Source organism: Dasypus novemcinctus, chromosome 22 (genome assembly GCF_030445035.2).
Source record: "Dasypus novemcinctus isolate mDasNov1 chromosome 22, mDasNov1.1.hap2, whole genome shotgun sequence".
NCBI lineage: Eukaryota > Metazoa > Chordata > Mammalia > Cingulata > Dasypodidae > Dasypus > Dasypus novemcinctus.
In genome coordinates, this window is record NC_080694.1 from 74,987,989 (window position 1) to 75,005,403 (window position 17,415).

At 46.3% G+C, this 17,415-nt stretch overlaps 2 protein-coding genes and 1 pseudogene across 3 annotated transcripts in view; 1 reads left to right on the forward strand and 2 right to left on the reverse strand.

Moving 5' to 3' along the window:
- LOC101442557 (saoe class I histocompatibility antigen, A alpha chain-like) overlaps positions 1 to 17,415 on the forward strand; it is a 1,048,500-nt gene that overhangs the window by 652,744 nt on the left and 378,341 nt on the right. The gene's annotated exons all lie outside the window — the stretch shown is intronic.
- On the reverse strand, positions 9,489 to 10,222 carry LOC101420353 (large ribosomal subunit protein uL30 pseudogene; annotated as a pseudogene).
- On the reverse strand, positions 13,828 to 17,287 carry LOC101420800 (saoe class I histocompatibility antigen, A alpha chain-like). 2 transcript variants are annotated; one of them, XM_004458249.5, is made up of 8 exons: positions 17,163 to 17,287; positions 16,751 to 17,020; positions 15,651 to 15,926; positions 15,260 to 15,529; positions 15,039 to 15,146; positions 14,617 to 14,649; positions 14,414 to 14,461; positions 13,828 to 14,249 (listed from the first exon to the last, which is right to left on the reverse strand). In XM_004458249.5, the coding sequence occupies exons 1-8, from the start codon at positions 17,224 to 17,226 to the stop codon at positions 14,245 to 14,247; spliced, it is 1,074 nt and encodes a 357-aa protein (XP_004458306.2). In that variant the 5' UTR covers positions 17,227 to 17,287; the 3' UTR covers positions 13,828 to 14,244. The 2 variants fall into 2 exon arrangements, with proteins under 2 accessions (XP_004458306.2, XP_058141469.1); XM_058285486.2 differs by lacking the exon at positions 14,617 to 14,649.

A 17,415-nucleotide genomic window follows, 5' to 3' on the forward strand; every position in this document is an offset into this window, starting at 1 on the left:
CCTGGGGTGTGGGCCACCAGGGTTTAGGGGACACAGACCTGGCAACCTCAAATCTGGTTAACAAGGAGCCTGGGAGCACCTCAGTGCAACATAGCCTCCAGGGATCCCCGCAGCTGGGTGCCAGCCCTGTGGGGGAGGTCACAGCCGCAAACCCTGACCTATGTGTTAGAACCCCGCAATTCACCTTCTCACCAGGGTGTCTTTTGTGGCTTTATCACCAATTTGACTTCAGGACACCTCCCACCCTGTAAGCCCCTAATACAGCCACCTGGGGACGTCTCTACACTGCAGCCAATTTAATGACACTGCAGATCAGAAGCCAGGCCCACGGGGCGGGGCTCTAGCTGGAAACGCCAATATCAGTGTCCGAAACTGAAATTCCCATGTTTTGCAAAATATTCCCCTAATCGGCTTCCAGACATCTCCCACCATGCCAGTCCCTGAAACAGCCTCCTGGTGACATCTCTTTATTGCGAGCGATTTAAAGCTGCTGCAGATTGGCAGCCGGCCTTGGGGGCGGGGCTCTAGCCAGAAGCGCTATTGTGTCTGCAATCAAAAATTCCCTACCTCGCAATAAAACTCCTGTCTCGCAATAAAAATTCCTTACCTCACAATAAAACTCCCCAAATTTGTCTGCGAAGGCCTCCTGCCCTGTTAGCCCCCCAATAGCCCACTCAGGGCTTATGAATTTCCCAGTACCACAGAGCCTCCAGGAGTCACCACCGCGGTGCCGGTGCCATGGCTCCACCCACCCCAGGAGGGAGCATCCTGTGCGCAGCCCCCACCTCCATGTAATAGAGCCTCAATTTTATTTTATACATGAATTTTCTCTGTTACCTTCCCACCAAATCGATGTCCAGACACCTCCTGTCCTGCAAAATCCCAAAACAGCATGATCCTGAAGAATTTCCAATGCTGCCCAGCCGCTTCTTTACAGGTGAGATTATCAGGTGCGCTCACTGAACCACCATCTTGCCTATTTTTTTCTTAAGTTATTTATTTTCAGAGAGAAATTGAAATAGATACTTTGTTTGAAGACACATTTCAAGCTATTTAATGATTGGCACTCATGTGCTCTGTCAGATGCTCCTGGTGAAATGGCACCCTTTGAGCAATTGGTTTCCTTCAGGATTAGTACACCAAGTTGGAAATGTTCTTAGTTTTTATCTGTGGGAGTGGATCAGAACACAGAATAAAGTTTTTTACATTTTGGTTTTAATAGTACAATTTCTGGTAATGTTGACTGTTTAATAGGTGACCCAGTATTAGCAAGCAAGCCTCATTTTTGTTACACAGTAGAGTACAGTAGAATAGTAACTTGGCTGAGCCTGGTTGAGACTGCCACCTTATTCTAAAGACATGTTTATTAACTGTTTAGAAAATGAATTTACCAGGAATTTAACATGTCTAATATACTTTTGCACTTGATCCAAAATAAAAAAGATAACATTATAATTATTAGGCATATATTTAGTACAGGATAAAAGTACAGCACTTAAAATTAACTAATGTATTACTTAATGCATAAGGATTCAGAGTTGCAATTAATAGTTTTAAGTATCAGGTTTGTAATACTTTACATGTTATGTTTCCATGGGAGCAGGCCATAATGCCAATTGTGTTTAAGTTTTACTTACAGTATCCTGGTATCATGGCTCCACTTAGCATGTTCTTCACACAGTGAGCAAGTCGCAGCATCATCGATCTTAGAGAGAGTTTCTAGTATTCTACCAGCCTGGTGCATAGTGCTCTCTGGCACTATGGAACAGTGCCAGTCTGGAGGTGATATTCACTGTATACTTGGCTATACCAAGTCATCATTGGCTGCTGCAGGAGCTTGAAACTGCAACGTAGTTTCCATACAACTTCAGGAGCAGAACCAGAGGCTGATAGAACAAATATTTCTAATTGAGGAGTCAGTGACCAGCCTAGTCAATAACTCACATGGAGAGGCAACCTGTAATGTATTCAAGGCCTGGCTTGAATGCACAAGGGAGTTTGACAATGTTAAAGTTTATTTCTTGTTTTTATATGTATTTTAAACAATTTTATGTAACACATCATATTAAATGACTGTTTACTTATACAATTTTACTGTTAAAATAATACTAGGCATTTTACTTTAGTAATAGAAGGGGAAAAAATCTATTTTTCATTGTTAAAATGAAAACAGAAGATTCTCAATAGAATCAAGGTAAATTTTTTTACATATGCACCTTGTGGTGGCCTTCAGACAGATTTTATTATCATGAAGTTATTCTTTGCCACCAATACTAACCCAAGTTTTTAGTTAACAATGACTTTCAGAACTAGAACTATTTGAATGTTTTCAGTTTGGAAGATGTTTTACAAACTCTTTATAATTGGCTATAACCACATTGACTAGTTATCTTATGTTTCAATAAACTTATTAAATTACAATTACTAACCAAACAAATTTACTTTGTTTATTTAAGAGTGCATATCTACAATCTTTTTTCTTTAGCTTAATTTTATTAATGTGAACTTACAATTTTTATTATTCTAAATATTTTGTACATATAATGTTAATTTATTTAATGAGTATTTTATTAATGAAGGGAGATTATACCCAAGCTAAATAAAATTGAAACCATTATAGTTATGCAAGGAATGTTCTGTTTCTTCCTTAAAGGAAGTTAAAAACTTCTTTTGTTCATTTAAGTTATAAAAATGAATAATTTTTTAATAGCATACTGACTACCAGGTTTCAAAACACATTACAAATTACTTAATTTGTTTAATTATAAGGCAGGAGAGTTTTCTCCATAGTTTTTAAGGGCTTTTCTTTACTTACTGAAATTTGTCAACAGAGCCACTAATTACCTTTATTTTATGGCTGACGAAAGGTTTAAACTGGGAAACTACAAGGCAAATTGATTCTTAATTCCCCAACCTAGTAGATAGGTTTAATATGCTACACCTAGTCCTGCCCTCAAAACTCTTGCAAAGAGGGGGCCCTTTCCCAATAGTTTCTATAATTAGATTTCTATAAGACCTTTCCAACCTGCTTAGTCTAATTTGGGTTCCAGGAATATTTATTCACATATAAACTGCATATTTAATTTTTAACAATATGAATAGAGCTCTTTGAGGAATTTTCACTTGTTAATTTGATATTATCCTGGTGTATGAAGACATACACTGAGCAAATGGGTAGACACAAATAGAGTTCGACACAGAAATACAACTCATTGATGTTACTTATAATTTGCATTATTTTATGTACTGTTTAGCTTAATTTGGGGTCCAGAAATATATATTACTTACATAACTGCATATTTAACCTCAACAATTTGAACAAATAGGCAGACATGAATAGTTTGACACAAAAACATAACTTTGGTTACTTAAAACTTCCATTTTTTACAAAATAAGTGTGACTGCAAAACATTTCAAAGACTCCTGAAACTTATCTTAATTTGCACTATGAATGTGCAGTTTTACACTATGACCATGCAGTTTTACACAAGAATTTTGTTTCTTAACTAATGGATTGTAACCAAAATGTTCTCAATGTTTTAACACAATTCTTTTTTGTTTCAGAACTTTATATTTTACCTTGAATTTAGCAGAATTTTGATAAGTAACAAGATTAATTCTATGTATATTTACTGAGGCTATTTGAAGCCTCAGGGAGACTGGTTTCTCTCATGAATTGCCACTCTTAGGAGCCTGGACAGTTAAGGCAGGAGACTCCCTTTATTCCCCCCAGTCCTTGGAGATAATAAAACTCCAGTGGTCCTTTAACCCTAAGGGCTAAGAATTCCACCAGGCAGCAATTTAGTTTACACTTGGATTCATGAGAGAAAGCAGGTTTACTAATACCAGGACAGCAGACAGGGATGTCCCAGCTCTTCTCTGGACTGTAGGGGCAGAAGCTATTATGAAATAACCATAGACAAAGGCAAGGGGTGAGGCTAGGCTTGAAGTAACCATAAACAAAGGTAAGGTTGGTTTAGAATTAACATTTTCAATAATAGTTTCAGGTGAAAATCTCTCAGTTATAATTTTAGTTATTATTTTTCTGCTGTTTTATAATATAAATACATCTGCAAATGATCTTAACTCTTACAGTTTTCATTAAGTTTTAACCTTAAGGTGAATTGGATACTTACATTAATTAAGCTACAAGAATTTTATTAGTAACAATTCTGTGAAGTCCTGCCTTTTCCTAGTAATGGAACAAATTCTCATCTGCAAGTTATGCATTTAATTCAACAGCAAGATTGTATTAGCATTTAAAGATTCATTTTAAACTATGTTTTTACCTTTTTACTGTGAATTCTTAGGCACCAGCAACTGATAAAAGCCAAACACAGATTTCAAAGTGACATTTCATTCTTATTTTTCTTTTCCCTCTGTAGTCTTATAACCCTGAAGTTCCCAGCCAGACCATTGAAAAAGCTATCAAGTGATTAGAGGTCTATTGTTTCAAGCCATAGCCTCCTTTCTTCAGAGGATTTTAAAGTTCTGAAACATTCCAAAATATTTCTAGTCTTACAGAGAGAGAGATTCTGGCCTTGACACTGTAGGGAGGGACCTTTACTGCATTTATTTTGAAATTGGTTTTCATCCCCTTCACTTCCCCCTTTCCAGGCAGTCGGGTGCACAACAATCAAATAGGAATGTGCCTTATGAATAGAAGGTGTGGACTCACTGGAAAGGGGCAAGCTGTGCCCCCCATTCCAGCTTTCTGCCAAAATGGGCAGACAGAACCTACTCAAATTCGGCAACTCTCCCAGGGACCCAGCAACCCTGACTGGGGCAGCCCCAACAAACTCGGGTGCATAGTGTGGACACAGATGGCCTCCAACTCCCAGCAAAGGGGCAGACCAGAGACAAGACAGCAGAGCATGCACGAACATCCAGACTCCACAGTTTTGCCCAATAATCTATTCACCCCCTTGCCAATGGCAAGGGAGGGTTCCAGCTCAATTAAATTCCACCACTTTACATAACCACAGAACTCCAACACCAGCATTGGGCTGACACAGACAGAAGCACAAAGTTCACTAATCTGACCAACAAGTTCTATATTTTTTTTCAACATGGCTGCCCCCCACAGCCATCACAAACCTTAGAGAGAACACTTAACATTAACATCTGGTATGAAGACAATTCATTCGCTATTCAGCACCATAATATCAAGCCTCCACTCCTTCAGTGGATATAAGACCAATACCAGATTCCAACATGCAGTTAGACAAACCCAAAACACCAGGTTTTTTCCTGGTTTTCCTTCTTTTTCCAGACCTAGAGAGAACAGCTTTGCCACAATTTTCTTGGGCTACTAGGGTTCTCTTGGGAGGTGATCAGCCTCCCCCCCTAGCAATTAAAGCTAAGTTTCTCCAGACTGTGTTCACCCAGGGAGTCTTACCTTCTTCCATGTTCAGAGTTCTTTTTTGTTCCCAGAATCTTTCTCTTCAGAACTTCCATTGCCCTCAATTTTTGTTGGAAAGAATCTGGTGGAACCCACATCTTTTCTGGATTAAATTTAATCCAGGGGCACCCAGATTTGGGGTTCACCTGAGTCCTCCCAGTTTCCTTGGGGATTTGGAAGGAGCAGCAAAATGCTACCATCTCTGGCCTTCATTTCCAATCTTGGGAGAGCCCCCAAAAATGTTGTAGAATTTGAGAGGGGTTCAATTATTTGTGTATAGAAAGGCCAGTACTCAGGAATGATTTTGAGAAGGAAAAATGGTTTATTGACAGCCAGCCAGACTCGGAAGCTTTCTGTTTCAAGTCCTGAGCCTCGAACAAGATTTTTGAGTCCATTTTATATGGAGAGGAAAGGCCAAATGGTCCTTTTGTTTCAGTTCTCAATAGGCTTGAATTAGCATATATCTTCCACATCCTAGGTAAGCTTTTAGCATTGACTTCATACATTCTAGATAAGCTTTTAGCACATCTGGTTTGCATTTTCCCTGAATATTTAAAGTTTATAGACTTTGCATTGTTAAACTGTTTCCTGGGACTGGAGTCGTTGCCATGGTCACCAAAGGCTGGAGTGCAGCCTCTTACAGTTCCACACCCAAAAGTCAGGACAGTTTAGGTTAAGGTTATCTCTGAAGAGACAAAGAGCCTCCCACCCATAGCCCACATCACCTTTATCCTACCTTTATGTCAGACCCAGCAAGAGGGCAGAGACTCAACACGAATCATTCCCCTCTGACATAATCCAGTCAAATGCATCTCATGCCCACAGAAGTGGGTTAGTTTACAACTGAATATTTCTCTTTTTGTGATTCATAAATTAATTTCCACAGGAATGGCTAGTTTAAAAGAGAATATATCCCTTTTTGGGCTTCATAAAATGATTTCAAACTGCCACAGTGAGCATCCCCATCTTGTCCTAATCTTAGTGAAAGTTTTCTATCTTCTGACATTGAACATGATGCTAGCTGTGAGTTTTTCATGTACCCTTAAGCATGTAGAGGAAGTTTCCTTCTGTCCCTACTTCTGGGTGCTTTTATTAAGAAGGGATGCTGGATTTCTTTAAGTATCTTTTCTGCTTCATTTGTGATAATCCTGTGTTTTTTTCTCCATTGTTCTATAAATGTGACAAAATACATTCATCAATTGATTCTTACTTTGAACCACCCATGCATGGCCAGTGACATTAGGTGGTAACTCAGAATTCCAGAACAGACAACTAACAACAAAGCTTGTATACAGATAGATAGATGTACACACACACAAAAACACTTCTCGACCACTTCTTTTTTTTAATATCTGTGACTATTTCTCTATTTTTTCTTAAAATTTTAAATGTTCCATTAAAAAAACATAAGAGGTTCCTATATACCTCCCACCCCCCACCCCCCACCCCTCCCACATCAACAACCTCCCCTCCACTATGGCACACTCATTGCACCTGGCAAACACACCTCAGAGCACCACCACACCACATGGATAACAGTCCACATTGTAGTTTACACTCTCCCCCAGTCTACCCAGTAGGTTATGGCAGGATATATAATGTCTGGCATCTGTCCCTTCAACGTCATTCAGGAAAACTCCAAGTCCCCAAAATGCCCCCACATCACATCTCTTCTTCCCTCTACCTGCCCGCAGCAACTATTGTGGCCACTTTCTCCACATCAATGCTACAATTTCTTCCATTACTAGTCATAATAGTTCCATAGTAGAATATTAGTAAATCCACTCTAATACATATTTTTTTCCTCATCCTGTAGACTCTGGGATGGTGATATTCACTCACCTCTATATCAAAAAGGGGCTTAAGTTCCACACGGATGATGGATGCAATTCTCCTGCTTGCAATTGTAGGCATTCTTGGTTTCCTGGTGTGGTGGTTGACCATCTTCACCTCCCTGTTAGCTGCCATGGGTAAGTCCAATGAGCCAGAGAGTAAGAGTTGCAAGACTGCTGAGACTCAGGGCCCAGCTGGCACATGGACAGTCCAGAGATTCAAGTCTCCTGAGTATACACCAACCTTAGTGCCAACCAAAGGTTCAGTAAAAGTGACAGAAGGGACATGTGTAGAAAGACCCACATCTGTGTCCAATGCCATCATACTCAGGAACACAAATTCCAAAGTAGGGCCAACTGACATGGCACTGAATTCCAGAGCCATTTGCCATGACCATAGAACCTGTGTGTCTCTATAGCCCTCAGGACAACCGGTACCTGGGTTTGTATGTACTTTGGCTGTCTCTGGGGTCCCACTGAGACTTGTGTAAGTGTGACCCCTCTGATGACCTCCTGACTCTTGTTTGAAGATTCAGCCATATAAACTCATTTGTTTTTGCCATTTCCCCCTTTTATTCAAGGTCAAAAAGGAGTTTTTAACACCTGATCCTACATGTAAGCTGAGATATTCTGCTGGCCTTAGTTGACCCTTCTATTCAAGGTCTTTTTCTAGTTACACGACCAGTTGGTGCTTGGTAGTAATCCCTCAGTGGCAGGGAGGCTTATCCCTGGGAGTTATGTCCCACGCTGGGGGGAAGATAATGCATTTATATGCTGAGTTTGGCTTAGTGAGTGGCCACATTTGAGCATCATGGAGACTCTCAGGAGGTAACTCTTAGGCACCCTGCAGCTCTAGGCCTAGTTCATATTTCAGGTACACAGGCTCATAAGCATAGTCATCAGTATCAAGGGTTCATTGTTGGACCATCCTTCTTCTAAAATTACTTCTAATTCAGTACTGGCAACAATGAATTATCTGTTTTTGTTTATCTAAAACAGGGGTTCTTAACCTTTGTTTCCCATAGACCCCTTTGCCAGTAAAGGGAAAATCAAAGACCCCTTACTAAGTACACACTATCCTGTGTTAATAAATGTACCACACCTGCATCAATACATCCCCACAAGAATAATGTCTTTTTAAATTTAAATTTGGGTTCATGGACCCTTTGTTAAGAACCCCAGATCTAAAAGATTTTTTACAATATATCCTTAACAATACTTATTTTCCAATCCACGAGCAAGGATTTCCCCTCCATATCTTTAAGTCTGCTTTTATTTCCTTTTGCAATCTGTTATACTCGTCAGGGTAAAGGATTTTTATCCTTCTCATTAAATTTATTTCCAAATATTCTTTTTCATGTTTAAATGAGGCTTTTTAAATATTAGAATAATTTTTAGTTCATAAAAAGTTGAAGAGCTAATACAGGCAGTTGCAGTTATCCTTCACCCAGTTTCCCCTGTAGTTAGTACTTACAAAAGCATGATAATTTGTTACAACCAAGAAATAATGGTTCAAATAGTATAATGCCTGGATCAATAAACTTATTTCGATTTCACTACTTATTCCACTAATGTCCTTTTCTTTTTGTTCCAGTATCCAACCTAAAATACCACATGGTGTTAGATAAGGATTTTACAATATTTGTAACTATTGGTAAATTTATGTATGTATGTGGAGGATTTTTAAAATTTCATTATCTAGTTGTCATCCCTACTATATAGGAATAAAATTGATGTTTATGTACTGAGTTGTATCCTGTTGACTTGCTAAATTCATTTAATAATTCTGGTAACATTTGGAGTTTTTTTGTGGGTTTCTAACATAGATGATCATGCTGTTGCAAATAATGACAGTTTTACTTCTTCCTTTACTATCTATAGGGCTTGCATTTCATTTCTTGCCTTCTTGCACTGCTTGGGACATTCAGAATAAGGTTAAATAAAAATGGTGTCAGTGGACCTCTTTAGTTGCTCTTAGGAAGAAAGTACTTATCCTTTCATCATTGAGTATGATGCTGGCATAGACTTTCACTGATGCCTGGATCCACATAGAGGAAACTGCTTTCTTTCCTAGTTTGCTGAGAGATTTTGTCTTGAAAGGTGCTGTATATTTGGCAAGTGCTTTTTTGGCATCTTCAGTAATAGTGACATGGTGCTTGTGCCTTATTCTATTCTATTCTATTCTATTTATTTTTCATTTTGAAAGCTGTCACTTTATTAACTGACCAGATTACAAAAATAGTCGTGGTGGAATCTTAGTTCATCCTTCTAATAAGCCTATTGATCTGGTCTTCCCTGTTGACAGTGTCTCTCCCTTTTACAAAATGGGTTGTCTTTCTCTTCATTCCACCTCTGGGAGAAGATAATTTGAAGGGCCACAGGAAATTGCTTCTTTGAAGCATTTCCCAACAGTATAGATGTCATGAACCAGATCGTCCATGCAGATGATGCCATATTTACCAAGAGATCGTGCAATCAATGAGTTGTCTGTCAAGACAATCCGCTTCTTGTTGATCTTGCCATAACCACGATCATAGATCAGTTCATTCACTGATTTCAGGTTTGGGTACCCCCATGCAATATATGGTTCCACAATTCTCAGCATGTTAATTGAGGCCTTGCTGAACTTCAAAAGGTGCCATTGAAGATCTGGCGAAGGCGAAGAAGCTGCAATACTTTTCCGACCATTGGGCTCACACCGTTGATACCTCTGATCATGATGACAAATGCCAATTTGGGTTCCGCAGCTACATAGATGTTGCCAGCTTTTCTTGCCATTCAAGCATTCTAATCTCAGTCCTGCACATCTTTCCATATTCTTTGTTATAGTACTTAGCTTTATCATAGATAAGCTTCCTCCTTGCCTTTCCAAGCATCTTTTGGGCAAACTTCCTTCTCAAGTGCTGATCTTCAGTTCAGCAAAATTCTTTTTCTTTTTCTTAAGGGTTTATGGTACAGCAAGAACCTTTTTCTCTTCAATATCCTCCATGGTTCCAGCCAGAAAAGAGCTCTTTATTCTATTTAATTTGGAGAACAGAGATGAGTTGCCGATCTTAAACCACCTTTGCATTCCCAGCTAGCACAATTTGGCATGATCTGCAATACTCTTTATGTATTTTTGCATTTGGTTTGCTCCCTCACATTTTGTGTGGATTTCTAAGCCCAGGATCATGAGGGACAGAGTTCAGTACTTCTCTTTCCTTGTGATGTCTTTGCCTGGTTTTGAATGAGGGTAACGCTGGACCCATACATGAATAGGGAATTGTTCTTCCTTTAGTATAAGAGGGTTTGGGTAGAAATGGTACTATTTCTTCATTATGTGTTTGACACAATTCTGCAGTGATACCTTCTGGGACTGGACTTTTTTCTATGGGAAGGTTTTCAATTACTAATTCAATTTCTACAATTGATAAAGGCATGAACAAAACTTTGTTTCCTCTTTTGTAATTTGTGTTTTTCAAGGAAACTGTTTATTTCATCTAGGTTGAGAAATTTATTGGCATGTTCCTTTGTCCTTATACTTTCTAAAGAGTCTGTATAGATAGCCATTGTTTTGTTCCTGATATTGGTAATTTATGTCTTTTTTATCTTGTCAGTCTAGCCAGGGTTTATAAAATGTATTGGTATTTCCCCATCAAACAATCTTTGTGTTTTATTCTTTTTCTCTATGTTGTATCTTATTGATTTTTGGTCTGATCTTTATTATTTCCCTCCTGCAACAAGGGACCTTCTACCTTATCATGTCCCAGACTAAAGACACACAGCAATGGAGGAGCATTTTCATCATGTCCTTGGGTCTGCTGAAAAGTTTGCTGACCAGCTGCTCCTGACCATAAAAACTAGAAAGGTTATGGATCCTCTCCACAGAAATGTGTGCATGGACAAGGAAATACAAAAGGTATATGAAATGGCAGTGCACAAGTGATCCTCTGGGTTTTTTAATCCTACAAGAGTAAAAGATAGGGAGAAATGTTTTCAGAAATCACTTATCCATCCAGCAATGTCCCACTTTCCACCCTCCATGCCCATCCTGCAGCACCTGGACTTCCTCCCACACCAGGGAATTCCACACTTAGGAGCCTTGGTGGAGGCAGAGCCACCGCCCGCCATGAAGAGGGAAGCTCACCTTCCCAACATGCTTGAGCTGGACACGGAGGAGCCTTGGCCTCCCCGTCAGATGACCGCAGCAGACTCTGGCTCAGGACGTGCGGACCCACCGATGCTGGACTGTGCAGAGTCCAGTGGGCAGGGGTATGTGCCTGTCATGGGGTCTTCCAGGCAGGAGCTTACCTGAGGCCCCATGTCCATTGTCAGGCCAGGGGGTGGCCAAGCCCTTGCCCAGCAGCAGTGGCCTTGGTCCCCACAGGGGACCCAACGCAGAGCGGGTTGTGGATTCTGTTCCTGGGTGTGTGGCCTCAAGTTCTTGGTTCTGGGGCTTTCCCCAAATAAAGTGAGTCCCAGGATCATGTGTACAAACTTCTTATGTTGAAATAAGAAAAAGCTAAAATCAATAGTTTGTACCAAGAAGTCAGCATTAAATCCATTAAGAAATAAAGACACATAGTAAGAATTCAGAGCTTTAATTTATAAAGAACTTTGAATCACTTTATAAATACCCACTTGGCTATACCCCATCATAGAGAAGGCACATGCATTTCCCAATATAATCCTCATAACTAATAATAGATTTCCTCCTTTTCATTTCCAGAAAGGACTTTTTTACATGGTTCAAGCACCACATGGGCTGCTGTGCTCATCACTGGCAGAACAAGCTTCACCATCCACCTGAACCGGGTCGGCCTGAGGAGTTTCTGATGAAATACTCGGGCTTCTCCCCAGACCCCTGTTTCAGGACATGGGGCGGGAGCTCAGAAAGCACATTCCACCACCCCAGGGAGCTGGAGCACAGACACGGGGCCTCCCTGGTCTGGGTTCTTGCTCTAAAGAAGGACCTGAAATCCAGCAGCTCAGTACCCCCTTGTTATGAACACAGCCTCGTGCTCCCCCAGACCTTCTGGACCCTTGTGAGATGTCAGGAGGTTCCTGTGCACAGAAAAGTTGGGACTCCCTGGTCCATGTGCCTTCCAGAAGTGGTGCCAGAGCTGTGCCGTCACTTGGGTGTGGCCCATGGATGCTGAGCTGTGGGGGTCCAGGATCACTCCTTGCTCCTCTCCTTCCTGTAGCTAATCACACTCAGGGACCTCGTCCTCTCCTTAGGTTCAAAATATCACTTTATGGCCTCACCACCCAATCTGTGACTCCACCCCAGACACTTCTCCTATCTCCAGAGTCCTATTTCCAGTGGCACCTGACAACCTCACCTACATTTCTGACGGACATCTCAGATTCAACTTTTCCTAAACAGAATGCCTTAATGACCCTTCAACTGTCCTCCTTCCAGAGACTCCCCCTCCACTGACTGCAGTTCCTCCTTTCTATTTACAACTCCTTCTTTTCTTCACATAGAGGAATTTTTTGCATCCACCTGACTTCATTTTCTCTCACAACCCAAAACTTAACCTGCTAGGACACCCTAAAATATTTTAAATATAGACTTCTATTTCCCACTGTTTTCCCTGCTCCTTTCCAGGCAGATCAACTCCCATCTCTAATTAGAACACTGCACTGACTTCATCCTCTTTTTCCTACTTCCTCACTGACCCCTCACCTCTCAATTGTATTCTCAGCTCAGCAGACTAGTAATCATTTAAGAGAAATCATAACATGTGTCTCCTTTTCAAAAATTTCTCTCAAGTCCCACTTGATGCAGAAAAAATTTCATCTTCCTAATCCACAAGACCCAAGACCAGGCTGACCTCTGCGCATCCCCATGAGGCTGATGCAGCCACTCTGGCTTCCTGCCCCTCCCAGAACCACAGGCCGCCCCTGCCCACCGTGATGTGTGGCTCAGTACCATCTGGGAGGACCTTCCAGGACATCCTCAGGGATATGCCCTTCATGACCTTCAAGCTGTCCTCAAAGGTCACAGCCTCAGTGAAATGCACACTGAACACCCGAGGTCACACAGCACCTTCCCTGCACCGAGGCCAGAGATTTCAGCTGGTTTTAGTTCACAGATGTTTCCAGAAGCTAAAAGGGGCGTCCTGCTTAGTCCTCCACCAGCACCAGGTGCAGGAGTGGTCAGTGAGGACCCCCCAGTGCCTTTCCTAACACAGCTGTGGTCTCCTGGCAGCAACGGCACAACCTCCACTCAGGTGACCCTGAGGCCCCCAGGACTGTCCTCAGAAGTGCTGCTCTCCCCCCTCCCCTCCACCCCCTGTGACTACAGCACAATTTCAACTCCCCCAAGACAAGGGCAATCCAGGCTAAGACCCCACTGCCCACCTGTGGTCTACACTAGGGTCTGCTCTACACATCCAGGGGCTTGGGCTGCAGCCAGCATTGGGGTCAGGGGAGCTGGGTAAGGGCAGAGAGGAGGGCAGGCAGCAGAGAAGGACCAAACCACCAGGAGATAAATAAAGTCAAAACATCACTCCTCCTCAGTGTGAAGCCCACGTGGACGGAGCCCTGACTGGACACAGGCCTGTCCACCCTCAGCTCCTCACAGCAACACTCAGCACAGCAGACACATGGTTCTGGGAGATTCTCAAATCATTTTATTTTCTCTTAAGATTCTTCCATTCACTCAATTGATTCCTCAATTCCACCTATTAGCAAGGATTTGTAAAAGCAAAATCATCCCAGGTCCTCATTCTCAAGGGAAGCAGGAAGGGGCAGCTCAGGGCACCATGAAGTAAGACAGGGCAGTGGACGCTCCACACCCAGCTCTCCTGAGCAGGATGGTCAGTCGGGGCAGGGAACACAGATCAGTGTGGGGGACGTGGGGGCAGGGGTGGGCTACCTCCCCATCCTCCAGGATACAACAGGAATGCAGACACACGATGCCAGCTGAGGAAGGAAAGTCTTCACACCCAAAGGAAGGGGGTCTTGAGGTCACACGAGGGGCGTGAACAGCTCTGGAATCTCTCCATCCCCCATGAGGCAGCTTCGTCACTCTACAGAAGAAAACAATCCATAGCACGTCCAGGTCATCTCTGTAAATGCTGATGTCATGACCAGCCCCCCACAGTCCTCATTTCCACATCCAAGGAATCCCCAGGACCCAGGCATGTCCTCTCGGCCCATCCCCTCTCCCCTTTCCAGCCTCCCAGGGTCTCACCTCTAGAAGCCTCGAGGGACACATCAGAGCCCTGGGCACTGTCACTGGCTGGAGAGGAACAAACACAGGGTCTGGTCAGAGCCACAGGGAGATGTGAGTCAAGGAGTGATGGGGTGAGCTGCCCCTTGGGCTCTGTCTACACTCCCCAAAGCCTCAGGTCAGCCTTGACCCTCCACACCACCTCCGCCTCCGTTCCCACTTACAAGCAGCCTGAGTGTAGCTCCCTCTTTTTCTACCTGTGGAAAAACAACCAGTGAGTCCAGGATATGAGGTCCTGAGACCTAGTCCTAGACCCAGGGAAGTTTCCAGAACCATGACTGCAGACCCGGGGCAGGATCAGGAAACATGAGGTGGGGGATGTGTGGGGCTGGACCCTCTGCCCTCCTGGGGTTCTGTCCTCAGCAGCCCCTTCCCTCTGACTGCTGGGAACAGGGCCTCCAAGTCATCACTGGGGACATTGCCCTACTTCTCTCACAGGTTTATAAAGTAAGTGTAGAAACAGGCCCAGACTGGATGGGCACGTGTGTGAGGAGGGGCTTCACGGCACCAGGAAGGGGCAGGGGACATGGCTACCTGGGCTGGAAACCCCCCTGGACAAGGAACCTCAGACCTGCCCCTTCCCTACCTGAGCTCTTCCTCCTCCAGATCAGAACTGCAGCCACCACGGACACTCCAAGGATGACCAGGGCAGCCACGATTCCCACGATGAGGATGGGGGGCTGGGAAGGCGGCTCTGAGAAGGGGGGAAGGTCAGGGGCCCTGACCCCAGGCTCAGCCCTGACCCTCTGGAGGAGCTCAGAAGGGCTCCTGCTTCCCTAGAAGAGGCCCCCACCTCGTCCCACTTACCCCATCTCAGGGTGAGGGGCTCAGGCAGCCCCTCGTGCTGCACCTGGCACGTGTATCTCTCTTCCTCCCCAGAAGGCACCTCCACAGCCACCCACTTCTGGAAGGTTCCGTCCCCCGCAGGCCTGGTCTCCACAGACTCCATGTCCTGGTCCTCCCCGTCCCGCTGCCAGGTCAGCGTGATCTCCGCGGGGTAGAAGCCCAGGGCCCAGCACCTCAGGGTGACCCCACGGTCAGGGGTGGGGTGGCGGGTCACGTGTGTCCTTGGGGGATCTGCGGGAAGGTCAGAAACTCCAGGAACTTTCCATCTCTCTCCTGGCCATTCTAGCAGCGCTCATGGGACCACCAGGAATGGACGGGACATTCGGGGTTGGGGCGCCCCGCCCCCCTGTACCTGTGCGCAGCAGCGTCTCCTTCCCGCTCTCCAGGTATCTCTGCAGCCCCTCCACGCAGGTGCCCTCCAGGTAGGCTCTGCTGTGCTCTGCAGCACCGGCCTCCTCCCACTTGCGCCGGGTGATCTGCGCCGCCGTGTCCGCCGCCGTCCAAGAGCGCAGGTCCTCGTTGAGGGCGAGGTAGTCGGCGCCGTCGTAGGCGTGTTGAAGGTACCCGCGGAGGAGGCGCCCGTCGGGACCCAGGTAACAGCCAGACATCCACTGCAGGGTGTGAGACCCTGGCCCCGCCCCCGAGGTCAGCCCCGCCCACCACGGTTCGCTCCGCCCCGCTTTTTGCTCCAATCACAGGTCCCGACCGGTTTTACCTCGCCCTGTTAGCCCCGTCCACTTTCCCACCCACTAGATCCCTCCTACCTCCTCGCCCCGCCCACTAGACCCCTCCTGCCTCCTCGCCCCGCCCGCTAGACCCTTCCCACCTGCTCGACCCGCCCGCTAGACCCCTCCCACCTGCTCGCCCTGCCCACTAGACCCCTCCCGCCTCCTCGCCCCGCCCACTAGACCCCTCCCACATGCTCGCCCCGCCCACTAGACCCCTCCCGCCTCCTCGCCCCGCCCACTAGACCCCTCCCGCCTCCTCGCCCCGCCCACTAGACCCCTCCCGCCTCCTCGCCCCACCCACTAGACCCCTCCCACCTGCTCGCCCCGCCCACTAGACCCCTCCCGCCTCCTCGCCCCGCCCACTAGACCCCTCCCGCCTGCTCACCCCGCCCACTAGACCCCTCCCGCCTCCTCGCCCTGCCCGCTAGACCCTTCCCACCTGCTCGACCCGCCCGCTAGACCCCTCCCACCTGCTCGCCCCGCCCACTAGACCCCTCCCACCTGCTGCCCCGCCGCTAGACCCCTCCCACCTGCTGCCCCGCCCCCGCGCTGACTGCTCCACCTCATCTGGTCTAAACTGAAAATGAAACCGAGGAAGAGTCCTTCCGGCTCCGGGGTGGGGTCCCGGGTCCCAGGGCCTTGGGGTGCCGTGGGGACCGACTCGGGCAACCCCGGCCCGTCCTGGGGATCCCGGTCGTGCGCGGACCCCGGGCCCGTGGCTCACCCGCCGCGCTCTGGTTGTAGTAGCGGAGGAGGGTCCGCAGGTTCACCCGGTCATTCTGCGCGTTGTCCTTGGCCCTCCGCGTCTCCCGCTCCCAGTACTCGGGCCCCTCTCGTTGAATCCACGGCGCCCGCGGCTCCATCCTCGGACTCGCCGCGTCGCTGTCGAACCGCACGAACTGCGTGTCGTCCACGTAGGCCACCGCGATGTAGCGGGTGTCCCCGCGCTCGGGCCGGGACGTGGAGGTGAAGAAATACCTGAGGGAGTGGGGGCCTGGGGGGACAGGAAAGGGGCGGGGGTCAGCGATTGGGCAGGGTCACCAGAGGGGACGCGACTTCTGGGCTTCTGGCCCCCCCAGGTCCCCTCGCCCCCTCCAGGGCAGCCCCCCACTCCCCGCCCCCGCCCCCGCACTCACCCGCCCGGGTCGGGGTCAGGGCCAGGGCCCCCGAGAGCAGCAGGAGGAGGGTCCCCGGCGCCATGGCCGGACCCCGGGTCTGGAGGAAGCTGAGTCCGGGCGGGGCGGGGCGGGCTCTGGATGGGCCGCGGGGCCGGCGATTGGCTTCCCCAGAACCGGCCCGCAATGGGAGGCCGCCCGGGCCCGCGTCACGAGTGTCGGGGCAGAAGGGCCTGACTCGGGTTGGGAGAAGAAGTGAAACTGCGGGGACCGG

Bases quoted from the DNA above. Each gene is read 5' to 3' on its own strand.
- LOC101420800 (XM_004458249.5), bottom strand. From the start codon at position 17,226: ATGGCGCCGGGGACCCTCCTCCTGCTGCTCTCGGGGGCCCTGGCCCTG. The intron at 15,147-15,259 runs GTAAGTGGGACG...CCCCCTTCTCAG, and splicing joins GCCCCTCACCCTGAGATGGG to AGCCGCCTTCCCAGCCCCCC. The intron at 14,462-14,616 runs GTAAGTGGGAAC...GTTCCTCTCCAG, and splicing joins GAGCTACACTCAGGCTGCTT to CCAGTGACAGTGCCCAGGGC.